General features: G+C 40.5%; 1 protein-coding gene and 1 long non-coding RNA gene across 2 annotated transcripts in view; both read left to right on the top strand.

Moving 5' to 3' along the window:
* The window catches only part of LOC311053822, a 452,603-nt gene that overhangs the window by 279,912 nt on the left and 146,858 nt on the right, over positions 1-25,833 (top strand). The gene's annotated exons all lie outside the window — the stretch shown is intronic.
* Positions 7,477-11,559, top strand: LOC311053277 (uncharacterized protein; the record flags this gene model as incomplete). The annotated part of the gene is made up of 4 exons (XM_084068737.1): positions 7,477-7,561; positions 8,785-8,955; positions 10,412-10,552; positions 11,390-11,559. The coding sequence occupies 4 exons, from the start codon at positions 7,477-7,479 to the stop codon at positions 11,557-11,559; spliced, it is 567 nt and encodes a 188-aa protein (XP_083924863.1).

Here is a 25,833-nt window from a genome sequence, read left to right as displayed (position 1 = left end):
CTCGCCCCAAACTCATGGCCCCATTGTTTTTTCACGGACCAGTGGTTCTTGTATTTGTTTTACTGGGGATATGGTTATACATACATTTAGGGTTAGGCATACATTACTGAGGTTAAGTTTAGGAATAAGGTTAGGTTTTTGCACCGTTTTACTGAGGTTACGTTTAGGGCGTTTAGGCATAGTTTACTGGGGCTACTGTGTTTTGGGACGAGCGTTTTGGTTTTCAGTCTACAGCCTTCCCATGCTGTGAGGGCCGTCAGAAAAGACTGGAGAAGCGACGAAAAAAAGTTTGCTGGATCGTTTTATCTAATAGTAATTTGCTAAAACATGTGGTTATGGTCTTACAATTGCGTGATTATATTATATATATTTATAAACCAGAGCCTTTTTTAAAAAACTAACCGAATTGCGGTAACGGGTAATATGACTCATTACTACAAGGAGAAGCTGTAATATAGTAGTAAGATGACACTACGTTACTACGTTACTTTGTGCGTTACCCACCAAAGTGAAGATGTTTTTTTTTCATCCACCCACAAAGCCACAGCCTACAGCAAAATCCCTGTTAAAACTAAGCATGCACCTCTCTCTACAGGCTATCATTGTCAACAAATATCTGTGATTCTAATTTTACTATAATCAGCTGAAGGGAGAGTGTGTAGTCCATTTAATTTATTTAAAGAAGGCAAGTTAAGCATCGCGCAATGCCATGTTCCAATTTACACACGTCAGTTTTATTCATCGATTATGCATGAAATAATGAACTGATTACAAAAATATAAAATCATATCTAATCAGTAACATGTAGGTGATACTTATGTCTATCAAATGTGGTTTTATTGAAAGGCAATTAAAGTCCAGAGCTAAGTTAGAAGCCAAACATCGGGTGTGTGCGCTCAATGTTAAATCCCCACGGTGCGGCTGCAGAGTAGCAGCCCTTCATGTCGGACTCTGGTCGGAACGTGAGCAGTGTTGCCAGATTGTGCGAGAGGAATAAGCAACTAGGTCTATGAAAACAAGGCCAGAAGAAGCGACTATAATAGGCCACATGAGCACTTCAAACCTATATATATGTCGTCCATTAAACAACGTGCACATTTATATATGTTGGCTATTTGAAAATAGACGATCTACAAGCTCACAACCGTTCTACCATTATTTAAATCAACTTCAGAAAAACAAGCCCAATGTGGCTTATAATAATCAGACCAGGCAACACTGCAGACAGGGAGATATGAGAGTATTGGATTGGGGATAAATGGCTAGCGCAGTCTTCTCTTAAAGATCAAATAAAATGAGGATTTTTATTTAAGTAGCTAAGGTATAAATATAATTGTATAGAGCTGAGTTCTTTGTAGACCATATAAATGAGTCTTAACTCTAACTGTCTAGTCAATGTTTTAAACTCATGCCATGTCTATCTAAATGAGTCGGCCACAAAATGCTGTGTTAAGAGATTTTATTTGCCACTTTGACCACACATGGATGGAGTTTAGATCCCATAGGGACGGTTGTGTTAATTAAAATTGGCTAGTTGTTGGTTGTCAAACAATCAAAGTGGTACTGTAGGTCAAGATGCATTTTGTTATGATGTGTTCTTGGTTGACACAATGACACTACAGTAATATAATTGTTCACTGTTCAGAGAGGTCTAATTTTGAACAATTAAATTACCTTAACCATATTTCTGTCCTTATCTTAATTTCATAGGCTCAATATTCTATGCTGCTCATGCAGTCCTTGTTCTGTGGACTTTAATAAAAAAAAGGTATAGAAAGAGGCTTGTGTCTTGTCATGTCATTATAGGCTAGATTATAGAAGGTATATGTCTTTTCATGAATTGATTAATTTAAGTAAAATTGATTCATTAATGTAATTTAATCTTATAATTTAAATGCCTGCCCATCTGCCATCTGTGTCCCAAAAATGATTTGTGGGCTAATAATAATAATTCAAAATCTAGATTATTTAATTGTTCAATTTTAGCTTTTAAAAAAAAAAAGTAACTAAAAAGTAATTTGTTATATTTAATATATTACTGTTGCACAGACAGTAATATTTAACGAAATGTATTACTTTAAAATGAAGGTAATAAGTAATAGTAATATATTACTAAAATAAAGTAACTTGCCCAACACTGGCCATAACTCACGTTCTTTTTTCTTTTCTCTCTCTCCGTATTAGTCTCAGATTCTCTGCTCACTGTGCTCTGCAGCTCTGCATTTACGCCCCGCCTTTGTGTTCTACCGGCACTACGCGTGACGTAGGACGTCAAACAAGTAGTGACGCAGCACGTTGAACAGGGAATGGAGTTTAACTCTTGTGCGCCCTCTGCTGGTTGCACCATGAACCCCCCTTAGCCCGCTGCCAGTACTGCTCCCGGTTCGGCTACAATGCAAAAAACACTAAAAACAATTCATTTAGTGGCATTAAAAATACAAGTGAATCATAGCCTAGTGTTGTGCTATACCTTGTGGTCAGCAAAATGGACTTCCCCCATTCACCATATTCATGTCACATCAAAGTCCTTATTATTTAAGTCATTATTCATGTCACATCATATAAATGTCTTATTCATGTCACATCAAAGTCCTTATTGTTAAAGTCCTTATTCTATTCCTTCATTCCAGACCAGGGTGTTGAGTCCAGTCTGCAGGTGAAGATGAGTTCTCCAGTAAGCACTGTTTCTAGTAAACAGGAACCTGAAGACCACCTTAAACAGGAACCTGAAGACCACATGGATCTCAGTAGGTTTCAAGCTCTTTGCAATTTTCTATTTAGGCATTTAGGAGACGCACTTTATCCAGAGCAACTTAAAGGGACTACACCATGAGTTTGAACTTTTCCTCCTTTTTTGTGTTTTTGGTCTCCTCTACCCCTCTTCTATCCCAAAAATACCCCAGTTTGAGCACTCAGGCTTTCACAGCATATCTTGGGTTTTATGTAAATTAGTCTCAAAACAGGCCAAACTGATTTGCCCCTGCATGTGACATCACAAGCAATACAATCCCTCCTGTTTTTCAGTTCCAACATAGAAAATAATAATAATAGAAAAAAGTTTTTTTTCATTACATTTTTGTTTTTTTTTGTTTTACATGCATACAAACTGTCTCAATGGCGCCACATGCCAAATCAGGACAATGTGGTAATGCAGGTGAAAGTGCTTCATAAGCCAGAGAGAAGTTAGCAGAGATGCCCACGAGTCTCTGAGCTCGAGTCCGAGTCAAGTCTCGAGTCTTTGGCCTCGAGTCCGAGTCAAGTCTCGAATCTTTGAGGGTCGAGTCCGAGTCGAGTCTCAAGTCTCTTAAAAATATATATATATTTATTGATTTATTTATTTATACGATGTAGCCTAAGGCTGAAATACAGTTATGATGGTCCACAAACCCAACCCAAAATGAGAAATGCACAGAATGATTGTGTATCAAAATAGTAGGATACATTCAATTAGGCTCCTTTGCGTCTTATAGCGCAGCTCAACTGCAGAAGGCACAGGCTCACACACAGCCTGACCAAGGCTACTGCTGCTAGTTAGTCTACATAAGTTTTATTAAGGGAGATTGACATGTCAACGTGATCTAGTGCGCCCTGCTGTGCTGTCTCTGAGTAATGAGAACGCTCCTACAGCCATGAATCTATGAATGAAAATATGTACTCACGTTGGATGTTATCGTTTACGTTCCATTTCCACCATTCTAATGGATTCCAGGGGCGTGTAAACATCTCTGAAGTAGCTCAATTTAGTTTCCTCTGAAGTGACGCAGTTATGTCCCTTGTATTGTCTCAGTTCGCAAAGTGCAACTTTTTCATCATCCACCTTTTGTGCAATAATCCCGAACAGAGCTACAATTTGGGAGAACTGCCAGCTATAATCTAGTAGGCTACTGTAAGTTTACATCAATCATAGCCTCTCAAAGCCAGATACATTGCTACGACTCGTAATGTGCGTCGCCTACCTACCCAAAATAACAGACATACGAGCTATCAACGCATCGCGTCATGGCGCGTCTACAGCTTACAGTTCTGTTCTTTTGGGCACATAAACAATGAGGCGCGACGTATACAATACTAAGCATTTTGGACACCAAATACGCCTGTAAGGTCTGTAACATTACATTACGTGTTCAACAATATAGACATAATATATGTAACTTGCTTGTAGGCAGTGGTTCTCAACCTGTGGGTCGGGAACTCGGGACCACAACGGATCTCAAAACGCCTCGTGAGCTTGTAGATCTGCTATTTTCACAATATTTATCTGTGGAACCGAGTCAAACAAAATGGGGATCCCCACTTCAAATATGATTATTTTGGGGGGTCACGGCCTGAAAAGGTTGAGAACCACAGCTTTAATGCAGTGAACATTACATGAGCGTAGTGTTTACCGTGGTGAAGTATATTTCACATCATGTCACATCAAAGTCCTTATTATTTAAAGGAGCATTTCACCCCTGGAAGAACTTACAGTCACTCAATGTCAATAATATTTGTAGTAGTTAACAGTAGCAAATTTTGAAATTTGCACCCTATGGCCAGAACAATATGGAAGTATGTATTTTTGACTGGGGTTTGACTGGACTGCTGCATTACTACAATGACCATAATGCTTTGGGGCACTGCACTTCCTTTTGGGGAGGGGAGGATGCGTGGGGGTGTGGTCTACATTGTAACTTTCCCCTCCCAGTTCTCACTACAACAACATCAACACATGTTGATGATGTCATCAACCAGTGTTGCCATGTCTGCTTATTATAAGCGACTCTGGGACTTTTTAAATGTTGGTAGTTGTGGGTTACTTTTTTTGGGCTTGTTTTTAAATACATAAATAAAAAAATTGTGTACTTGCCCACGGACCCTCATCTGAAATAGCAGATCTACAACCTCACAATGTGTCACATCGCTACGCGTTGTGAGCTTGTAGATCGGCAATTTTCAAATAGCCCATGTCTAGGTTTCAAGTGCTCTTGGCCTAGGTATTTTCTTTTGGGCTTGTTTTCATAGACCTGGTTGCTTATTTCTCTCACAAGATCTGGCAACACTGAATAGACTTCATGAATGTTCCGTTCTGTGAAACTATTCAATCTTTGCTGCTGTTGAATTGTGTTCTGTATTGATTGCATCTTTTAGCAAACTAAATATCATGTGTAAATTAGCAGAGTAGCACAAACGTGTGTGTGTGTGTGTGTGTGTGTGTGTGTGTGTGTGTGTGTGTGTGTGTGTGTGTGTGTGTGTGTGTGTGTGTGTGTGTGTGTGTGTGTGTGTGTGTGTGTGTGTGTGTTCAACATTCCTTCCCACTATGAGGCATAGTCAACAATATAATAATAAAACAAAACGTTTCATACTCATGTCATGTGTGATTCCTTATTTCTGAGAACATAATGTTTCACTGTCATTTCCTTCCTCTTTGGAAGTTTGGACTAAACTTATAGAAATCATGAGCATTACTTTAGAATAGAGGATATGCTAATGTTCAAATACTCTTTTTTTTTTGTTTTTTTCAACTGAGACCGTTTCATGCTTTCAATTGGTGTATATGGATAATATTAGGTTTTACTCTAGCCTATTGTATCTAAAGACTAGTAGAGTTGAATCCAATGTGCTGGGGTTCCCAGAAAAATAATGATTACATGTAGAAGTAAATACTAACAGAATGTACAAGAGTTTCACTATTATATCTGTAATGCTTACAGTCATGTAATTATGTACCATTCTGCCAAATGAAAGACCATCTCCTATCCTATATCATGAAACAGTTCAAAAGCCTTATAGAATTGGGTGTTCATACATTTTGTCATTATAAATGCTTACACAATGTAGAATATACCAATGAGTACAGCAAGCAGTGTGTAAATGTAACCGTTTTATTTAGAAAAATAATATATATGGCTGTAGTCCCAGGTCTTCATCAGCAGTTCCTTCATTTTTGAGGCTGATGACAACTTTCTGTCCTGTCATTGGAAAGAACACATTAGATTAGACTTGTAGTTTACATGGATATAATCCGACGTGATACCTAATGTATTCTTAGTTGCATGCGCACCGAAAATAGCCAACCTACAAGCTCACAAAGTGTCGAGTCCGCGACGCGTTGTGAGCTTGTAGATCGGCTATTTTCGGGACCCGCGACGTCATGAAACTCAGTAGCTCTGAAACATGTCAGTCATGGCGGAGCTTCAACCTGGTGTTTGCACGTTCTACATGTACAGACCGTACATCTACATAAACGTTCAGATTTCAAATATAAAGTCCTGACCTCATGCCACGGATGTTACAATTTGAATCGGGTGGATCTAAGTACCAGTATCTTCCGTACTGTTTAATAAAAATCATTTTAATCCAATTGGTGGCCATTTTCTCCATATGCTTTCAATTACGCGACCCTATCGGTTGGGATGTGTATTGCACTCTGATACATTATACATCTATGAGAAAATGGCCACCGTTCGGATTTAAATGTTTTTTTTTATTGAACAATACGGAAGATACGGGTACTTAGACCCACCCGATTACAATTGTAATATCCGTGGCAAAGGGATAAGAACTTTATATTTGAAATCTGACCGTTTATGTAGATGAACGGGCTGTAAATGGAAAAGGTGCCAAAACCAGGTTGAAGTTTCACCATGACCGTCATGTTTCAGGGCTACAGTCAAAGTAAACAATAACTAACTTTCCGTATGCACGCCACGGCTCCACAAATCCAATAATAAAAGATTGATGCCAGCACTCACGTTGTGTCCCTCATGTATAGAATAGGACAGGCTACTGTGTATGTTCCACCAAGAATCATCCCGACGCGTTGCTGCTCCTCGTCCGCCCCAGCAGCCAGTTACTGCTGCCTGCCTGGCGGCTAGAGCAGCCGCCGCCGCCTCTTCCTCGTCCCTGCGCTGGAGCTGTAGTTCATCGCTATACTCCGGTTCAAATAAATAGCCCTGCTGTATTTCAGAATCAGCAATAACTTGCAAATAGTCATCTTCGTCCATGGAATCCCCCGACTCAGATGTGATGATACAATGATACAAATCTGAACGGGGAACGCAGCTAAAGGGTTGGGGATTATTTACAACTCAAAACAAAGGGGTGGAGTCCAAGAAGGGTTCGAGGTTGGACCAAATCGGGGACATCCCCTGGGGCGGTCTGAGTGAGACGCGTCGAGACAACGACGTAGTGTGCATGTAGTGCGGAAAGGATTGAGACCAATAGTCCGTGACGTAAATAACGTCACGGATTACTCGAAGATTACTATATATCTAAAAACACAGATTATACTCAAAAAAAACCCAGGAGCTTGTTTCTTGAGTCCTAAACTTCATTAAAAGAAGATATGGTTGCTAAATCGGTGAAGTGTCCCTTTATTTAAGTCATAAGTCATGTCACATCACATCATATAAAGTCCTAATTCATCCTTATTGTTAAAGTCCTTTCTTCTATTCCTTCATTCCAGACCAGTGTGTGGAGTCCAGTCTGCAGGTGAAGATGAGTTCTCCAGCCAGGACTGTTTCTATTAAACAGGAACCTGAAGACTACCTTAAACAGGAACCTGAAGACCACATAGATCTCAGTAAGTTTCAAGCCCTTTACAACAGTGTTGAACCAAAGTGCTGTACACTCGGTAACAAAAAAATACTAAAATATACAAGAGCAAAACAATAGACAATGCCTAGTGGAAACAGCAACTCTGTCAGAATTTTCGAACGCCAAGGAGTACAAGTGAGTTTTCAACTGTGATTTAAACACAGGCAGAGTTTGAGACGCTCTAACATGGGGTGGAAGCTCGTTCCACAGTTTGGACGCTACGGCGGAAAATGTTCTATCTCCCCGGGTCTTCAGTTTTGTTGGTGGGACCTTAAGAAGTGACTGGTCAGTAGACCTCAAGGCCCTTGTAGAGTTATTGGCCCCGATTCATAAAGAGGGTCGTAAATAAAGTTCCTAAAGGAGGTGGTATTTTTGGTACTCACAAACGGACGTGCAATTCATAAAGGCAGTGGTGAGCTGTGGATTTTTTAACTAAGGGTGCTGTATTTTATGACGTCACGTGCGCGCGCGTGCGCAGGCATGTGCACATAGCCACTCAGCTCAGTGCTAGTTGAAATACTGTATTCAACATGTGATTATTAATGTATTTATATTTCTTATTATTTTGTTGCATTGTTAATTTGTTGTTTTTATTTTTGTTTCAATTAATCAATTATTTTATTTTCCTTTTAGTTTTATATAAAAGCCCTTTACATAGACGCACCCACACATAAGCAGTTAAAATAATCAGACAACGTGTCTTTGTCTTGTCTCAGAGAAAATTGGGTCCTCTGCTAAGCGATCCCCTTCACACTCTGCAGTGCAGAGACTGTTGTCTCTCATTGTGAGAGGAATAACACATTCAATTCAAGTCCATGGCTTTTCTCCATTAGCCTAATGTTATGCAAAGCAGCCAGGTAGAGGCCATTGAGAATGTCTCACCACTGACGGCGCGAACCTTGAGAGGCTATTGTTTAAACTTTAAGGTGTTAACGACCGCCGCTCATGGTGAGTGCATGTGGAGCACGCGCGAGTCCCAAGCAGCCCCCACAGTGTCAGAACTAAGGGTGCGGCTATCAGAATATTGAGCTATTTAACACTTATTTTAACCAAAGAAAATCACTTGCCCTACCTTTTAAAGTCCTTATTCATGTCACATCAAAGTCCTTATTATTTAAGTCATTATTCATGTCACATCATATAAAGTCCCTATTCATGTCACATCAAAGTCCTTATTGTAAAAGTTCTTATTCTATTCCTTCATTCTAGACCAGTGTGTGGAGTCCAGTCTGCAGGACTTCTCCATGTTGAGTTCTCCAGCCAGGACTGTTACTATTAAACAGGAACCTGAAGACTACCTTAAACAGGAACCTGAAGACCACCTTAAACAGGAACCTGAAGACCACCTTAAACAGGAACCTGAAGACCACATGGATCTCAGTAGGTTTCAAGCTCTTTGTAATTTTCTATTTAGGCATTTAGCAGACGCTCTTTATACAGAGCAACTTAAAGGAACCACACCATGAGTTTCAACTTTTCGTTCTTTTTGTGTGTGTTTTTGGTCTCCTCTACCTCTCTTCTATCCCAAACAATACCCCAGTTTGAGCACTCAGGCTTTCACAGCATGTCTGGGGTTTTATGTAAATTGGTCTCAAAACAGGCCAAACTGATTTGCCCCCCCCCACACGTGACATTACAAGCGATACAATCCCTCCCGTTTTTCAGTTCCAACAGAAAAAAGAAAAAAAAGGGAAAAAAATTGTTTTATTTAATTTGTATTTCTTTTTTTTCCCCTGTTTCTTTTTCCACACAGAACCAGGAGATAACATGCATACAAACTGGCTCAATAGCGCCACGTGCCAAACAGGGCAATGTGGTATTGCAGGTGAAAGTGCTTTATAAGCCAGAGAGAAGTTAGTTGGAATGAGTATATCTGAGGCTTGATTTAGGCTTGATTGGTTGATTGATGTACTTTTATTTAGTACAAATTCACGATACAAGGTCTACTAAACTGGAAGACTCATTAAGCACTGAGCTTGTTTAAGATGAGAACCCCATGCACACAAATCATGATGACATATAAGAGACAGACAGATATACACGCTACTATACAGAATGTCATACAATAAGTTTACAGGTTACTGGTATGAAGAGTGAAAAATATGTACAAGAGAAGAAAGAGAAAGGGGGGGGGGGTAGGTTAGGACTTAGGGTAGGTTAAGATTTGGACAGGGGCCATTTTGGAATTGCAGGGTTTTACACTCCTTTACTCCACATTTTTGATGAATAGCATGAGAACGAGTTCATAATCTAGGGTCATAGGTAAACCAAGAACCTAGCATCAGTCGAAACAGTATAATATCACAAAATAAATCATCTGTACATTGAAACTATACAAACTATATAATAGGATTCCAGGTCAACATATGAATCTGTCTAAATAACATGCAACCTGAACTAAATGATGAAACCATGAAACTAGATGAAACCTGAACTAAATAACATGCTATCTAAATTACATTTTAACCTCTGCTTCTTTTCCATGATTTGGTTTCTGGGTGCACTAGTTAGGGTTAGTCACTAGTCACTCACTCGTTTAAGACTCTCTCCTGGTGAGAAAGCTTGAATTTACCTGTTTGATTAGTTGTGAGTGGAACGCACATATGAACGAACGCAAACACATCTGCATGAACACACACACACACACACACACACACACACACACACACACACACACACACACACACACACACACACACACACACACACACACACTTGAGGCAGAATATCAAGCAGACAACAGAAGATATTTACTGTATGTAAAAATCAAATAAAACAGGAATGATGTTTTCTGTATGTAAGGTTGCTAAGTTGTTTCTACTGGTGATTTCCACAGGCCACAGGGAGAGGTCTACAGTATCTAGAGAGATGGCCTCCAAAAGATATTCAACGTTGTCAGAGGAACAGCGAGAGAAGGACGAGGGACGTGGACTGTTTGATGCAAGGATGCAACCTGTAATAAAGTTGTACAGGATAGGTATGTATTATTTTATTTACTGTGGTTTAAACTAGGGACACCGAATATATTTGGCCGAATAAGGCAACAAAATGCATATTCTGTTTTCGGCCGAAATGATTTTCAGGCCAAATAAATATCATATCAATTCAATTCAATTGTATTTAAGTGTCAAATCACAACAAGTTGTCTCAAGACACTTTACATGTAGAGAACAGATCCGACACTCCCACCCTCAGCAAGCAATTTTGCGACAGTGGCAATATGACCAAATCTTTAGAAGAAATACATAAACAGCACAATCCGATTGTTAAAACACTGTTGAATGGAGAAGTATACAGCAGCTGCTTCTATCAGTTAAGTCCAGCTGACATTCATAGTCATAGAGTTATTTAACACTTATTTTAACCAAAGAAAATCACGTACCCTACCTTTTAAAGTCCTTATTCTTATTCATGTCACATCAAAGTCCTTATTGTTAAAGTCCTTATTCATGTCACATCAAAGTCCTTATTGTTAAAGTCCTTATTCATGTCACATCAAAGTCCTTATTGTTAAAGTCCTTATTCTTATTCATGTCACATCAAAGTCCTTATTGTTAAAGTCCTTATTCATGTCACATCAAAGTCCTTATTGTTAAAGTCCTTATTCTTATTCATGTCACATCAAAGTCCTTATTGTTAAAGTCCTTATTCGTGTCACATAAAAGTCCTTATTGTTAAAGTCCTTATTCTTATTCATGTCACATCAAAGTCCTTATTATTTAAGTCATTAGTCATGTCACATCATATAAAGTCCTTATTCATGTCACATCAAAGTCGTTATTGTTAAAGTTCTTATTCTATTCCTTCATTCTAGACCAGTGTGTTGAGTCCAGTCTGCAGGTGAAGATGAGTTCTCCAGCCAGGACTGTTTCTATCAAACAGGAACCTGAAGACCACCTTAAACAGGAACCTGAAGAGCACATAGACCTCAGTAAGTTTCAAGCCCTTTACAACAGTGTTGAACCAAAGTGCTGCACACTCTAACAAAAAAAATACTAACTAAAATATACAAGAGCAAAACAATAGACAATAAACAGGACAACAGACTAGTGGAAACAACAACTTTGTCAGAATGTTCGAACGCCAAGGAGTACAAGTGAGTTTTCAAATGTGATTTAAACACAGGCAGAGTTTGAGACGCTCTAACATGGGGTGGAAGCTCGTTCCACAGTTTGGACGCTACGGCGGAACATATTCATCAGGAAATTAAGAGCTTGTGTGTATACTTTATTTTCCTTTGTTGAGAACTGCAACCTGAACACTGAAGTGGATGTGTGTGCACTAGCTTTTCATTAAACAGAGGAAACACTGCATGAACATAATGTTCAAACCTTTACTGGTCTCTCATTGCATCTTTTTCCTAGACGACCTGCACCTCCCTGTGTGTAAAGAGGAGGTTTCCCCTGAAGAGGAGAGGAGCTCCAGTCTGGTCCAGGAGGAACCAGAGCCTCCACACATTAAAGAGGAGCAGGAGGAGCTACTTCATAGACCAGAAGAGGTTGATAGGCCAATGCTGACGTTACTAGCAGTGAAAAGTGAAGGTGATGATGGTGAAAACAGAGACACAGAGCCTGTAGCCAGCACCTCAACTGAACACATGAAAACACAAGCTGATGTAGAGGACTGTGGAACATCACATCCAACTAGTGATGACCAGCTCCTCTCTTCACACTGTTCTGAATCTGACATCACTGAAGACAGTGATGAGTGGGAGCCCAGTGTAGATCAGTCACCTTTAAACACACTGAAGTCACACAAGACACAACATGTGGAAGGACAGAGATTGTCTTTGAGCAACAAGATGTCCCAGGACCTGAAATCATCGAAAGAAACTCACTCCATGCAGAGTCACACAGGGAAGAAAATATTTAGTTGTACAGTGTGTTGCAAAATGTTTAATCTTAAGGGAACTCTAAAGACGCACATGAGGACTCATACAGGGGAAAAGCCATTCACTTGTACAGTTTGTAACAAAGGCTTTAGTCACAACGGTGATCTAAAAAGACACATGAGGACTCATACAGGAGAAAAGCCGTTCACTTGTACAGTTTGTAACAAAGGCTTTCGTCACAGCGGTGATCTAAAAAGACACATGATGACGCATACAGGGGAAAAGCTGGTCACTTGTTCAGTTTGTAACAAAGGCTTTAGTCACAACGGTGATCTAAAAAGACACATGAGGACTCATACAGGGGAAAAGCTGGTCACTTGTACAGTTTGTAACAAAGGCTTTAGTCACAACGGTAATCTAAAAAGCCACATGATGACGCATACAGAGGAAAAGCTGGTCACTTGTTCCGTTTGTAACAAAGGCTTTTGTGACAGCGGTGATCTAAAAAGCCACATGGTGGTCCATACAGGGGAAAAGCCATTGACTTGTACAGTTTGTAACAAAGGTTTTCGTCACAGCTGTAATCTAAAAAGACACATGAGGACTCATACAGGGGAAAAGCCATTCACTTGCACAGTTTGTAACGAAGGCTTTCGTCAAAACGGTAATCTAAAAAGACACATGAGGACTCATACAGGGGGGGAAAACCTTTAGTTGCAGTTTGTGACAAACGCTTTGGTCCAAATACACATAGATTCATACGCAGAGAAGCTGTTAGTTAAACAGAAACAAATGTTTTTTTCAAGGGATCAATCTGAGTTGATAAATGACATCAGACAAACGTATGATCTATGATCTAGGACGTTTAATGAACAGTGATATTTATGATAATTGTAATGTATTACAACTATGATAATTATTATGAAACAATATCCTGGCCAAAATAAAAAGTCTGAGTAACCTGTAATTATGAAGCTCTGTGATACTTGACCTTATAAATTATGAATGGCTTTATATTGTGTTATGATTATTGTTATTAAGCATTCATATTTATGGTGCTTATAACTATACAGTGTGGGGACAAACATGCCTAACATTTCAGCTGAGCACAGCACACAGGGCCTTTTAGTGAGCAGAGAGACCAAGGATGGAGAAAACAGAACAGCTTCATTACGTTGAAGGAAGTGATGTTGTAGAAAGATCATCTTCCAGATGGTTCCATGGTTCCTTGCCTCTACAACACATACAGGTTGTTGCCTCTGTTGTCCTTCTGGACAAAGAGAACTGCTAATGGGGAGTTGGGGGCTTTTAAGGGTTCCTTAATTGATTTGCTGCCACAGGTGAGTCCTGGTTCAAAGTACCGATTAGCTGCAGCAATAAGATAACGTTTCACTTCTACCACCCCACCTAGCTCCAGTTGGGGGCACTGTTTGTCTGGATGTCCTTAAGATAAATTACTGGACATAATAATGTAATAATAATAGTTTAATCTTAGACTGGAATAGACCTTTTCAATTATACAAATGAAGGCTGTTCGAATTCGCTGTTCAAGTCAAAGTAAACAGAGTGGGTGCTGCTATTGTGCATGTTTATTTAATTAGTATCATTGGTGACACCTGTACAGGGTGTAACATTACACAACTATTTATGTCAATATTCAGGCAGAAGAGAAGTGCTGAGGACACATCTTTTAGTCAGACAGAGGAATGTCAGTCCTCAGAAAAATAACAATGTGTAGAATCTGTATTTAAGCTGCCCCAACATCCAGATTATCATAAATATCATAACAATGTGTATGTATTTGTTACGAAACCCAGCAGCCTTACATAGTTCATAATCGAGGCTGCAAGAGGCAAGGATGCCATTACATGTTGTGCTCTACCAGTTAGTTTACACTGCAGTAAGGTGGTCCAATTCTGCTTTGGCCAATTTAACACGCCAGAAAGACGCTCAAAAGTTGTGAACAATTCATCTACCTCCGACTCCCGAAAGGGAGGGAGTTCAATGTGTTTGAACAAATTTGATTTACCTGGTGGTGCTGTAGAGGTAGTGGAGGTGGGTGTACCGATATTGGCAGTAGAGGCAGGCACTGCCTCGATTGGAGTAAGAACAGGAGCGGGGGAGATCGCTGCCACAGTTTGTGACTGGCTAGACTCAAGGTCCATTTTACGCAGCCTGATGGCCGTCTCCAGCTGGAATTCCAGCTCGAGCCTGCGTATTGCGAGCTGTTGCTCGTGCTCAGCCCTTTCCCTTCTATCCTCCCGCTCTCTGTTCATGCGAGCCTCGCACTATCCAATGACCCTGTTGAGGTCGGCGTAAATGCCATGGGGTCCCCCTTCGGCAAGGCAGCTGGTGACCCCCCCGTCTCCACAGTTTCAGGGAAGGCTGCACCACCCGGCCCTGCCTCCGGAGAACGCACCAAGAAACCCTTGTCCACTAAATGGTCCAGCACCACTGGCTTAATCTCTCTTTTAAGAGACAGGTTACTAATGGATATGCCAAAATGTTCAGCAATCAAAATCAAATCTGACTTTCGACTTAGTTCAAAAGCTTTGAGCGTAGGACCAGCCACAAAATGTTTCAAATCGAAACCAGAAGCCATAGTGCAACAAAAAGCAATACCACTCTCCTGCAGTGAAATACCAGTACTTAGTTATTTATTTGCACCTCCAATGTTCAACAATCCCGGACGAGCCCCCAATTATGTTTTACGAAACCCTTTAGGGTCTAGGTTTGGATTTGTAACACAGTGATGATCAACGGGTTGTTGAGCATAGGTAGTGCAAATAATGGAGGCGAAACAATGGTTTGAGCAAAAGGTGCTATGTGCTTTTACTCCTCAAGCAGTGTTATTTCACCTGATTCGGATGCTATCAATGCATAGAATGGGAGATTATCACGTTCTATCAGACCATTGAATGGGCGAAGTAGGCGACCTACTGTCTACCCCGCGATTTATCAGACCATTCATTGGGCGTAATCAGGAGCTACTGACCTACCGACGGAGATGACTTAAATACTTCAGTTTCGGTTTTGGTTTTGGTTGTTTCGGTTTCGGACCATGACGGAGGCGCGCAGTCTCAGGCGAGCTGGAGCCCCGCGACGGGCCACCGAAGGAGCTAAGGCGACTGAGTTGCCGTCCGGAGCGGTGCGACGCTCGCCTGTGCCTACTCAGCGCCGTTCGAGTTATGTACCGATATGGACAGAATCGTAAATATTGTTGTGGGGACTGCTCCGCCTCCGTCGGTAGGTCAGTAGCTCCTGATTACGCCCAATGAATGGTCTGACAAATCGCGGGGTAGACAGTAGCTCGCCTACTTCGCCCATTCAATGGTCTGATAAAACGTGATAATCTCCCATTCAATGCATTGATAGCATTCGAAGCCGGTGGTTATTTACAAAATGTACATTTCAATATGCACAGGGCATAAGGTTAACCAAAACAAAAGTAAGCCACTACCAGGGGACTCGGGTGTTGCCAAAATAACACAAAACAGCTAGGGCACAAAAGACGGTAACCGGACATTTCGCCCTAAATCCATTTCGTCCGTGTTTTTGAGCGGACATTTCGCCCACCCCCAGACGTTTGCCCAGACATTTCGCCCACCCCCAGACATTTCGCCCGACATAACATTCATTATGAATATATAATCAATCAGTTGTGAGATTCATTAGAAATGGCTTTATTTAAGAGGGGAATTTTCAGTCATCCGCGGACTGCTTTTTTTCGCCGATAAAGTTTTGGACCATGACGGAGGCGCGCCGACTCAGCAGACCTTGAGGCTGAGGAGTTGCGCCCGAGCGCCTCCAGGCGCGAGTGCCCGCAACGACCAGCCGATGGTCCTGCTAGTCGACTACGCGCCGTCCGAGTTATGTACCGATAGGGACAGAATCGTAAATATTTTTCGTGGGGACTGCGTTTGCCCCACTGACTGCGTCTCTCTCACACACACACACACACACACACACACACACACACACAGAGAGAGAGAGCTCTCTCATTCTCGCACACAAACGGCCAGCTAGCTTCACTATCTATGGGCGAAATGTCTGGGCGAAATGTCCGCCAAATGGGCGAAATGTCTGGGCGAAATGTCCGACTTTTTGGGCGAAATGTCTCGGCGAAATGTCCGACTTTTTGGGCGAACTGCGCAATTGGCGAAATGACTGGTATTCCAAAAGACAGCTTAACTACCTAACTAAATTAGTATAGTGAAAACAAAAGCCTGCCTACCTAACTACTCTACGGTAACCGGACATTTCGCCCTAAATCCATTTCGCCCGTGTTTTTGAGCGGACATTTCGCCCACTCCCATCCATTTCGCCCAGACATTTCGCCCACCCCCAGACGTTTGCCCAGACATTTCGCCCACCCCCAGACATTTCGCCCAGACATTTCGCCCGACATAACATTCACTATAAACAGGGGTGCACATAACTGGTGCGCAGGTGCGCATGCGCACCCAAAATAAAAAATGCGCACCACATCAGGCGACGCGAGGCGCTTTTGCGCACCAACAGCTGGGACAGGAATTTCCAAGCTTTTATTTTTTAGCAAAACTAAAAAATAAAAGCCTGGAGATCGAGGCTAGGAATTTACTTCCTGAAGCCACACTCACACAATCACTCTAAAGCACCCGTCGGCCCCATGTACAGCCATTAGGCACAGGGGTAGAGATATGCCTCGCATTGCCTCGCTGCGTGCACGCAGCCAGCAGCGGCTGTTAGAGGCACTCGTCACCGATGATGAACGCACCGTAATGGAGCAAAATATGCCGTGAACGTCCCAATCTGGCGGATAAAAACAGCGCAGCAGCACAGGGCACCAACCTTGGGGGCTTTATCTAACAGCGTGAGAAAAAAAAAACGGCGAAAATCGGTGGAATTTAGAAGCAGAGCGTCCTTTTTTTCTCGCCCCCCCCCCCCCGTTGACAAAACGGGACGGGCGCCATGCGCACCAAGTCACATGTCCAGGTGCTCTTCTGCGTACCAGACCTAAAAAGTTATGTGCACCCCTGATTATAAATATATAATCAATCAGTTGTGAGATTCATTAGAAATGGCTTTATTTAAGAAGGGAATTTTCAGTCATCCGCGGACTGCTTTTTTTCGCCGATAAAGTATAGTTTTAGACCATGACGGAGGCGCGCCGACTCAGCAGACCTTGAGGCTGAGGAGTTGCGCCTGAGCGCCTCCAGGCGCGAGTGCCCGCAACGACCAGCCGATGGTCTCGCTAGTCGACTACGCGCCGTCCGAGTTATGTACCGATAGGGACAGAATCGTAAATATTTTTCGTGGGGACTGCGTCTCTCTCTCTCACACACACACACACACACACACACACACACACACACACACACACACACACACACACACACACACACACACACACACACACACACACACACAGAGAGAGAGAGAGAGCTCTCTCATTCTCGCACACAAACGGCCAGCTAGCTTCACTGTCTATGGGCGAAATGTCTGGGCGAAATGTCCACCAAATGGGCGAAATGTCTGGGCGAAATGTCCGACTTCTTGGGCGAACTGCGCAATGGGCGAAATGACTGGTATTCTACTCTACCAGTGTCAAAATACATAGGTGGCAAACACCCCTTACCTAGTGTGTGCTTAACAATGTTCTACCTACGTGATGGCTATGTATAGAGGCCTCTGTCTTTCCTGTCCCAAGGCAGCAGCATACACATAGCAGGTTAACTGTAGAACACTTTCTAAGCTGTTAAGGTTAGCTCTGGGAACATGGGTGCATTCAGGTGAAAGGTTGGAGAAAGAAGGAGCTGAGGTGGAACACAGCATTTTATAGACAGCAGATGGTGGTGATTGGATGAGGGTGGGGCCAGGTAACAGGATGATTGACAGCTGATGGGTTGGTGACTTCAGACCTGTAGTGAATAGAGACACACGGCCGGAAACGGAAGGCCTACAAATTCATGCCCACTTTTGAGATAGCGCCGCTACTCGGGGTCCGTTAGAATGATGAACTGCAGCTCTCAATGCATTCCCTATGAGAGGACATGAGAGTTAGCCTACTTTTAAAATATTCCTACATTAACTGGAGACGATATTGATTTAAATAAAAATATGTTTCCAAATATATGGAGTGTCTTTGTCAACATAATCTTCTTGTTTTCTTAATAGTTGATGTGTTTCACATTTAATTTGCCACTTTAACGAGTTACCCATAATGTTAACACAGCAGAGGGTAGACGGCAGACAGACAAGTTGTCGCATTTTTTTTTATATACTTTATTTTTTTTTTTCATATGGGCACCACAGTGAGTAGTCATGTGACTACAAAGACAGAACAAAATACAACATTGGGGCAAAGCAGGTCAAAACAAAACAAAAAAGACTTAAGACAAATAAGGCACCAAATTAACACAAAATGGACATCCTTAACAGGGAAAAGGAAACTAAAACAAGAAAAAAACGAAACATGACAAAAACTGGAGAAAGAAGAGAAAAAAACAAACAGAAAGAAGACAAGGTACGGAGGCATATAAGAACTAACCCATGTTCAAGTTCATATTCTTTACCACTCTTTTTCTCCAACTAAAAACATCAGAGCAAAACACTCGTTAATTAAGTCAGTCCTTCATCAAGTGCCTGATAATAAACCAGTACCGTGTTAGAAGTGCTCCCCCCATTTGGTTGTTGACTCTTCCTTATATATTCCCAATAGTCTTCTATTTGCTTTTAGTTAGGCTGAGGTGCTAAGTCCTCATAGCTTGCGTTATAGTCACCGCCTCGTCCACACTCACACTTTCCATGTAGCGCTCCCATTTAGCCCACAGAGTACTACTCTTACTAAGGTTTCCTCTGATTTTATAGGTTAACTGCTCCATTACTTTTATTTGCTCCGTTAGTTCCCTCCATTTCTGTACATTAGGGCTTAGTTTCTGAAGCCAGTTTTTGGTTATAAGTTTGAGGGCCGTTAATCTTAATATTTTGATAAGGTAGGCTACTTGTCTTTAGCTCTGTCTATCTCCTTTGGTATTTTACCCAACAGGATGTATTCATGACTGATATTTACTTTAATTTTCAGAACTCGTGTTATTTCCGTACCAATATTGTCCCAGTACTTTTTCAAGACAGGACAAAACCAGAAGATATGGCTATAGTTGGCGTGGTTTTCTCCACAGTCTCTCCAACATTTTGGTGTTGCTGATTTTTAAAATTTTGCTAATTGGACTGGTCTAAGAAAATATCTCATTTGGCATTTCCATGCGTATTCTCGCCAGATCTGAGATGCTGTTGTCTTGTGTAAAGATATGCTTATATTTCCCCATTCAATTTCAGACAAGGTTAAATCTAGTTCTTCTTGCCATCTTATTTTTTCTCTCAATTCTTCTGGTTTGTTCTGCCTTTCCAAGATGTTATATAAGGCCGAGATTTGGTGCTTAACACTCGCACACTTCTAGTTTTTAACCAAGAACTGTGTCATGGGGTGAAAGTCTGAAATACTTGTCTTCTGTCTGGTGCTTTTCTCGATGTAGCTTCTAACTTGCAAGTATCTAAAAAAAATGAGAGTGTGGTAGATCGTAGTCTCTTTTAAGTGACTCGAATCTTATAATTCCTTTATTATCTATAAATTGCCCAAAAATCCTCAATCCCTTTTGATTCCAAGTCTTGAAAGTACTGTCGTCTTTATTTGGAGCGAAGTCAGGATCTTCCTTTATTTCTCTTAGTAGCAGCATTTCATTATGAATCTTAAGGTCATTCCTGACTCTGTCCCAAACTGTAAGTGTATTTCTAAGCCATATGTTTTCTATGTTTTGTTTGGGGACTTTTGCAAGGAAAGGGAGGAGCTTCTCCATATCTTTACATTCAGCTAATTCTATAGACCTCCATTTTACCTGTATCTCCTCATTTAGCCATGTTTGTATTGTCTTTATTTGAGCTGCATAGTAGTAGTTCTGCAGGCTAGGGAGAGCCAGCCCCCCCTTCCTTTTTGCCAATTTTAGTGTTTTCATCTTGACCCTTGGTTTTTTACTATCCCAGATAAATTTAAGAAGCATTCGGTCCCAGCTCTTGAAAACTGTTGGGCTCACATACAGAGGAAGTGCATTAAACACAAATAAAAATCTAGGCAGTACATTCATTCTTATAGTGTCGATCTTTCCCATTAGGGACAAAGGGACAAGTTGTCGCATGTCAGTGACAACACTGCCTTAACGAGCGCCGAGCGCCGACCAGTGGTGTACCCGCTGTAGAGACAGGACAGTACTTACTTACGTACTTACTCATTGTATCTTTTTCCTAGACGTCCTGCGCCTCCCTGTGTGTAAAGAGGAGGTTTCCCCTGAAGAGGAGAGGAGCTCCAGTCTGGTCCAGGAGGAACCAGAACCTCCACACATTAAAGAGGAGCAGGAGGAGCTACTTCATAGACCAGAAGAGGTTGATAGGCCAATGCTGACATTACTAGCAGTGAAAAATGAAGGTGATGATGGTGAAAACAGAGACACAGAGCCTGTAGCCAGCACCTCAACTGAACACATGAAAACACAAGCTGATGTAGAGGACTGTGGAACATCACATCCAACTAGTGATGACCAGCTCCTCTCTTCACACTGTTCTGAATCTGACATCACTGAAGACAGTGATGAGTGGGAGCCCAGTGTAGATCAGTCACCTTTAAACACACTGAAGTCACACAAGACACAACATGTGGAAGGACAGAGATTGTCTTTGAGCAACAAGATGTCCCAGGACCTGAAATCATCGAAAGAAACAAAATATATACATACAGGAGAAAAGCCGTTCACTTGTACAGTTTGTAACAAAGGCTTTGGTCGCAACGATGATCTAAAAAGACACATGAGGACTCATACAAGGGAAAAGCCATTTGCTTGTAAAGTTTGTAACAAAGGCTTTTCTGACAGCGGTGATCTAAAAAGACACATGATGACGCATACAGGGGAAAAGCCGGTCACTTGTTCAGTTTGTAACAAAGGCTTTCGTCACAACGGTGATCTAAAAAGACACATGATGACTCATACAGGGGAAAAGCCATTCACTTGTTCAGTTTGTAACAAAGGCTTTCGTGACAACAGTGAACTAAAAAGACACATGAGGACTCATACAGGGGAAAAGCCATTGACTTGTACAGTTTGTAACGAAGGCTTTTGTGACATCAGTAATCTAAAAAGACACATGAGGACTCATACAGGGGGGGAAACCTTTAGCTGCAGTTTGTGACAAACGCTTTGGTCCAAATACACATAGATTCATATGCAGAGAAGCTGTTAGTTAAACAGAAACAAATGTTTTTTTCAAGGGATCAATCTGAGTTGATGAATGACATCAGACAAACGTATGATCTATGATCTAGGACGTTTAATGAACAGTGATATTTATGATAATTGTAATGTATTACAACTATGATAATTATTATGAAACAATATCCTGGCCAAAATAAAAAGTCTGTGAGTGACCTGTAATTATGAAGCTCTGTGATACTTGACCTTATAAATTATGAATGGCTTTATATTGTGTTATGATTATTGTTATTAAGCATTCATATTTATGGGATCTTATAATTATACAGTGTGGGGACAAACATGCCTAACATTTCAGCTGAGCACAGCCGCTGTCAACTCAGCCATTCACTGGTCTGGCACCGTTATTATGAAGCACCAACATCTCTGTTGTAATTCACATGCTCAGTTTTGATAATTAAATAACATTCTGCATTCGTAACAAATTCTCTAAGCACTCATCTTTTCAGAAACAACACCACGTTGCTACCTACATGTAGGCTATACTACTATGATCACTACCTACATGTAGGCTATACAACATACTATGATCACTACCTACATGTAGGCTATACAACATACTATGATCACTACCTACATGTAGTCTATACAACATACTATGATCACTACCTACATGTAGGCTATACAACATACTATGATCACTACCTACATGTAGGATATACAACATACTATGATCACTACCTACATGTAGGATATACAACATACTATGATCACTACCTACATGTAGGATATACAACATACTATGATCACTACCTACATGTAGGCTATACAACATATTATGATCACTACCTACATGTAGGCCATACAACATACTATGATCACTATCTACATGTAGACTATACAACATACTATGATCACTACCTACATGTAGGCTATACAACATACTATGATCACTATCTACATGTAGACTATACAACATACTATGATCACTATCTACATGTAGACTATACAACATACTATGATCACTACCTACATGTAGGCTATACAACATACAATGATCACTACCTACATGTAGGCTATACAACATACTATGATCACTATCTACATGTAGACTATACAACATACTATGATCACTACCTACATGTAGGCTATACAACATACTATGATCACTACCTACATGTAGGCTATACAACATACTATGATCACTACCTACATGTAGTCTATACAACATACTATGATCACTACCTACATGTAGGCTATACAACATACTATGATCACTACCTACATGTAGGATATACAACATACTATGATCACTACCTACATGTAGTCTATACAACATACTATGATCACTACCTACATGTAGGATATATAACATACTATGATCACTACCTACATGTAGGCTATACAACATACTATGATCACTACCTACATGTAGTCTATACAACATACTATGATCACTACCTACATGTAGGCTATACAACATACTATGATCACTACCTACACGTAGACTATACAACATACTATGATCACTACCTACACGTAGACTATACAACATACTATGATCACTACCTACACGTAGACTATACAACATACTATGATCACGACCTACAGTACATGTAGGCTATATATACACAACATTATGATCACTACCTACATGTAGGCTATACAACATACTATGATCAATTACACTCAAAGGCGATGATGGGCCAATACAAGATTTGTTGTTTTTAACCACTTAAACGCCTGTAGTGGATTGAGTTAGCGTCTACTCCAAATCTCTTCGCCACAAATAGCAGATCTACAAGTTCACAATGTGTCGCAAACGTGAGGCATTGTTAACTTGTAGATCTGCTATTTTGGCTGTTTGTTTCCCCCTGGAATATGGACGCTGGGTTTCAAGTGGTTAAATCAGTAAGTGTTTAACAGGCTGTGTGTTAAGGGTTAAAGATGCTATTTGTTGTGGCAGCTCAGGGGGAATGGAGGCAGGCCTGACAATAAAGTAAGACCTTTGTTGATTTGTTTCTCAAATCTGATCTTTAGGACTGACTGTCCACACTGTTATTTGCAAGTGAATCAGATCAGATTTGTGTATTCAAAAACAGCCGATCTACAAGTTCACAACGCACTGCATTGTGAACTTGTATATCGTCTAGTTTCGGCAAGGGACACCGTTGTACAACAAAGTATAAATCCTGCTTCAGAATGTCCAGACTGAGACATCTTTAGAAATCAGATTTGAATCACATTTCAAACAAGAATCAGTTTCCATGTGGTTTTATGCTGTTCAGACCTGATCAAATACATCTAGTTCCAATCTGGATAGGACAACAATGTGATTTGGGCTGCCAGTCTGAACAGGGCCTTTTAGTGAGCAGAGAGACCAAGGATGGAGAAAACAGAACAGCTTCATTACATTGAAGGAAGTGATGTTGTAGAAAGATCATCTTCCAGATGGTTCCATGGTTCCTTACGTCTACAACACATACAGGTTGTTGCCTCTGTTGTCCTTCTGAACAAAGAGAACTGCCAATGGGGAGTTGGGGGCTTTTAAGGGTTCCTTAATTGATTTGCTGCCACAGGTGAGTCCTGGTTCAAAGTACCAATTAGCTGCAGCAATAAGATAACGTTTCACTTCTACCACCCCACCTAGCTCCAGTTGGGGGCACTGTTTGTCTGGATTTCCTTAACATAAATTACTGGACATAATAATGTCATAATAATAGTTTAATCTTAGACTGGAATAGACCTTTTCAGTGATACAAATTAAGGCTGTGTTTCATTCAAGTCAAAGTAAACAGAGTGGGTGCTGCTATTGTGCATGTTTATTTAATTAGTATCATTGGTGACACTTGTACAGGGTGTAACATTACACAACTATTTATGTCAATATTCAGGCAGAAGAGAAGTGCTGAGGACACATCTTTTAGTCAGACAGAGGAATATCAGTCCTCAGAAATATAACAATGTGTAGAATCTGTATTTAAGCTGCCCCAACATCCAGATTATCATAAATATCATAAAAATGTGTATGTATCCTTGTAGAATCTGTATTTAAGCTGCCCCAACCCCAACATCCAGATCGATGTCAGACTCCCGTTGCCTTCCAAGGCAACAGGACCCTGTCCACCTTTTCTTCTTCCATTTTATTCACTTTTCCTTTTCCCTTTCTATTCTTTACTCTCATTTTCTCATTATAATATTTCCCATTATTATATTACATAATTATTGTCATATTATTGTCATCTTTTGTATTGAAACAATCTCCTAAAATGTATATTAGTATAAACTCATTCATTCTCTCACAGAGGAAATGTTACATTTCCACAATAATAACTAGCAGCTGAAGCTGTCAAAATATGTAGACACGTACATATGTTTGGTACTTGTTTTTGATAATATCAACATTTTAATTAAGAATATAATAACCACACTTTGTGTTTAATGTAGATTATATATTAATTTCATTTTTGTAAAACATTCATGTTATTCAAAAGAAAGTGGAAGGCAGTCCTTCCATCCATCCGTTCTTTACTCAGTTGCACACCTCCTCCACCAGGTGGCGAAAGGCAACAGTGTCTGGACCCTTTGCTGCTTTTAAAACGTTAACCCGGAAGTTAATGCGTGTTGTTTATTTTCAGAGCTCCGTTCCGTCAGCAACGATAGGACATCCGGTTTTTGAGCTGGCAACAATAAGGTTTCCGGTTGCCTTCAAAATAAGATCACGAAATTGTAATGTTTTTTAAAAGACACAAATCTATTTTAAAAATACATTTATGATGTGTGTCTTTTAAATGGCGCATACTAGAACACTTCTAATTGCCAGTTTTTTTTTTAAAGACACACATTTATTGAAAAAATACATTTATGATGTATGTCTTTTAAATGGCTTAAACTAGAGCAGTGGTTCTCAAACTTTTTCATGTCAAGGACCCCCAAATTGATATATTTGTATTATATTATTGTATCGTATTATTATTTGTATTATATTTGAAAATATCTTGTGCCAGGGACCCCCAGAAGAGAAGATTTGTGTTGCAAATGAAAAAGTTCAAAAATAATTTCAAGATTTTTCAAAAATGTTACAAAATAGCAGTTCTACAAGCTCGCAGCACGGCACGAAGTGACGCGCTGCGAGCTTGTAGATCTGCTATATTTAAAATAGCGAACTTATAAATGGATAAACTGGTTAAC

The sequence above is a fragment of the Gymnoscopelus microlampas genome (genome assembly GCF_963454915.1).
Source record: "Gymnoscopelus microlampas genome assembly, chromosome: 10".
Taxonomy (NCBI): domain Eukaryota; kingdom Metazoa; phylum Chordata; class Actinopteri; order Myctophiformes; family Myctophidae; genus Gymnoscopelus; species Gymnoscopelus microlampas.
Note: the sequence above shows the minus strand (reverse complement) of the source record. Positions and strands in the feature narration are given on the sequence as shown.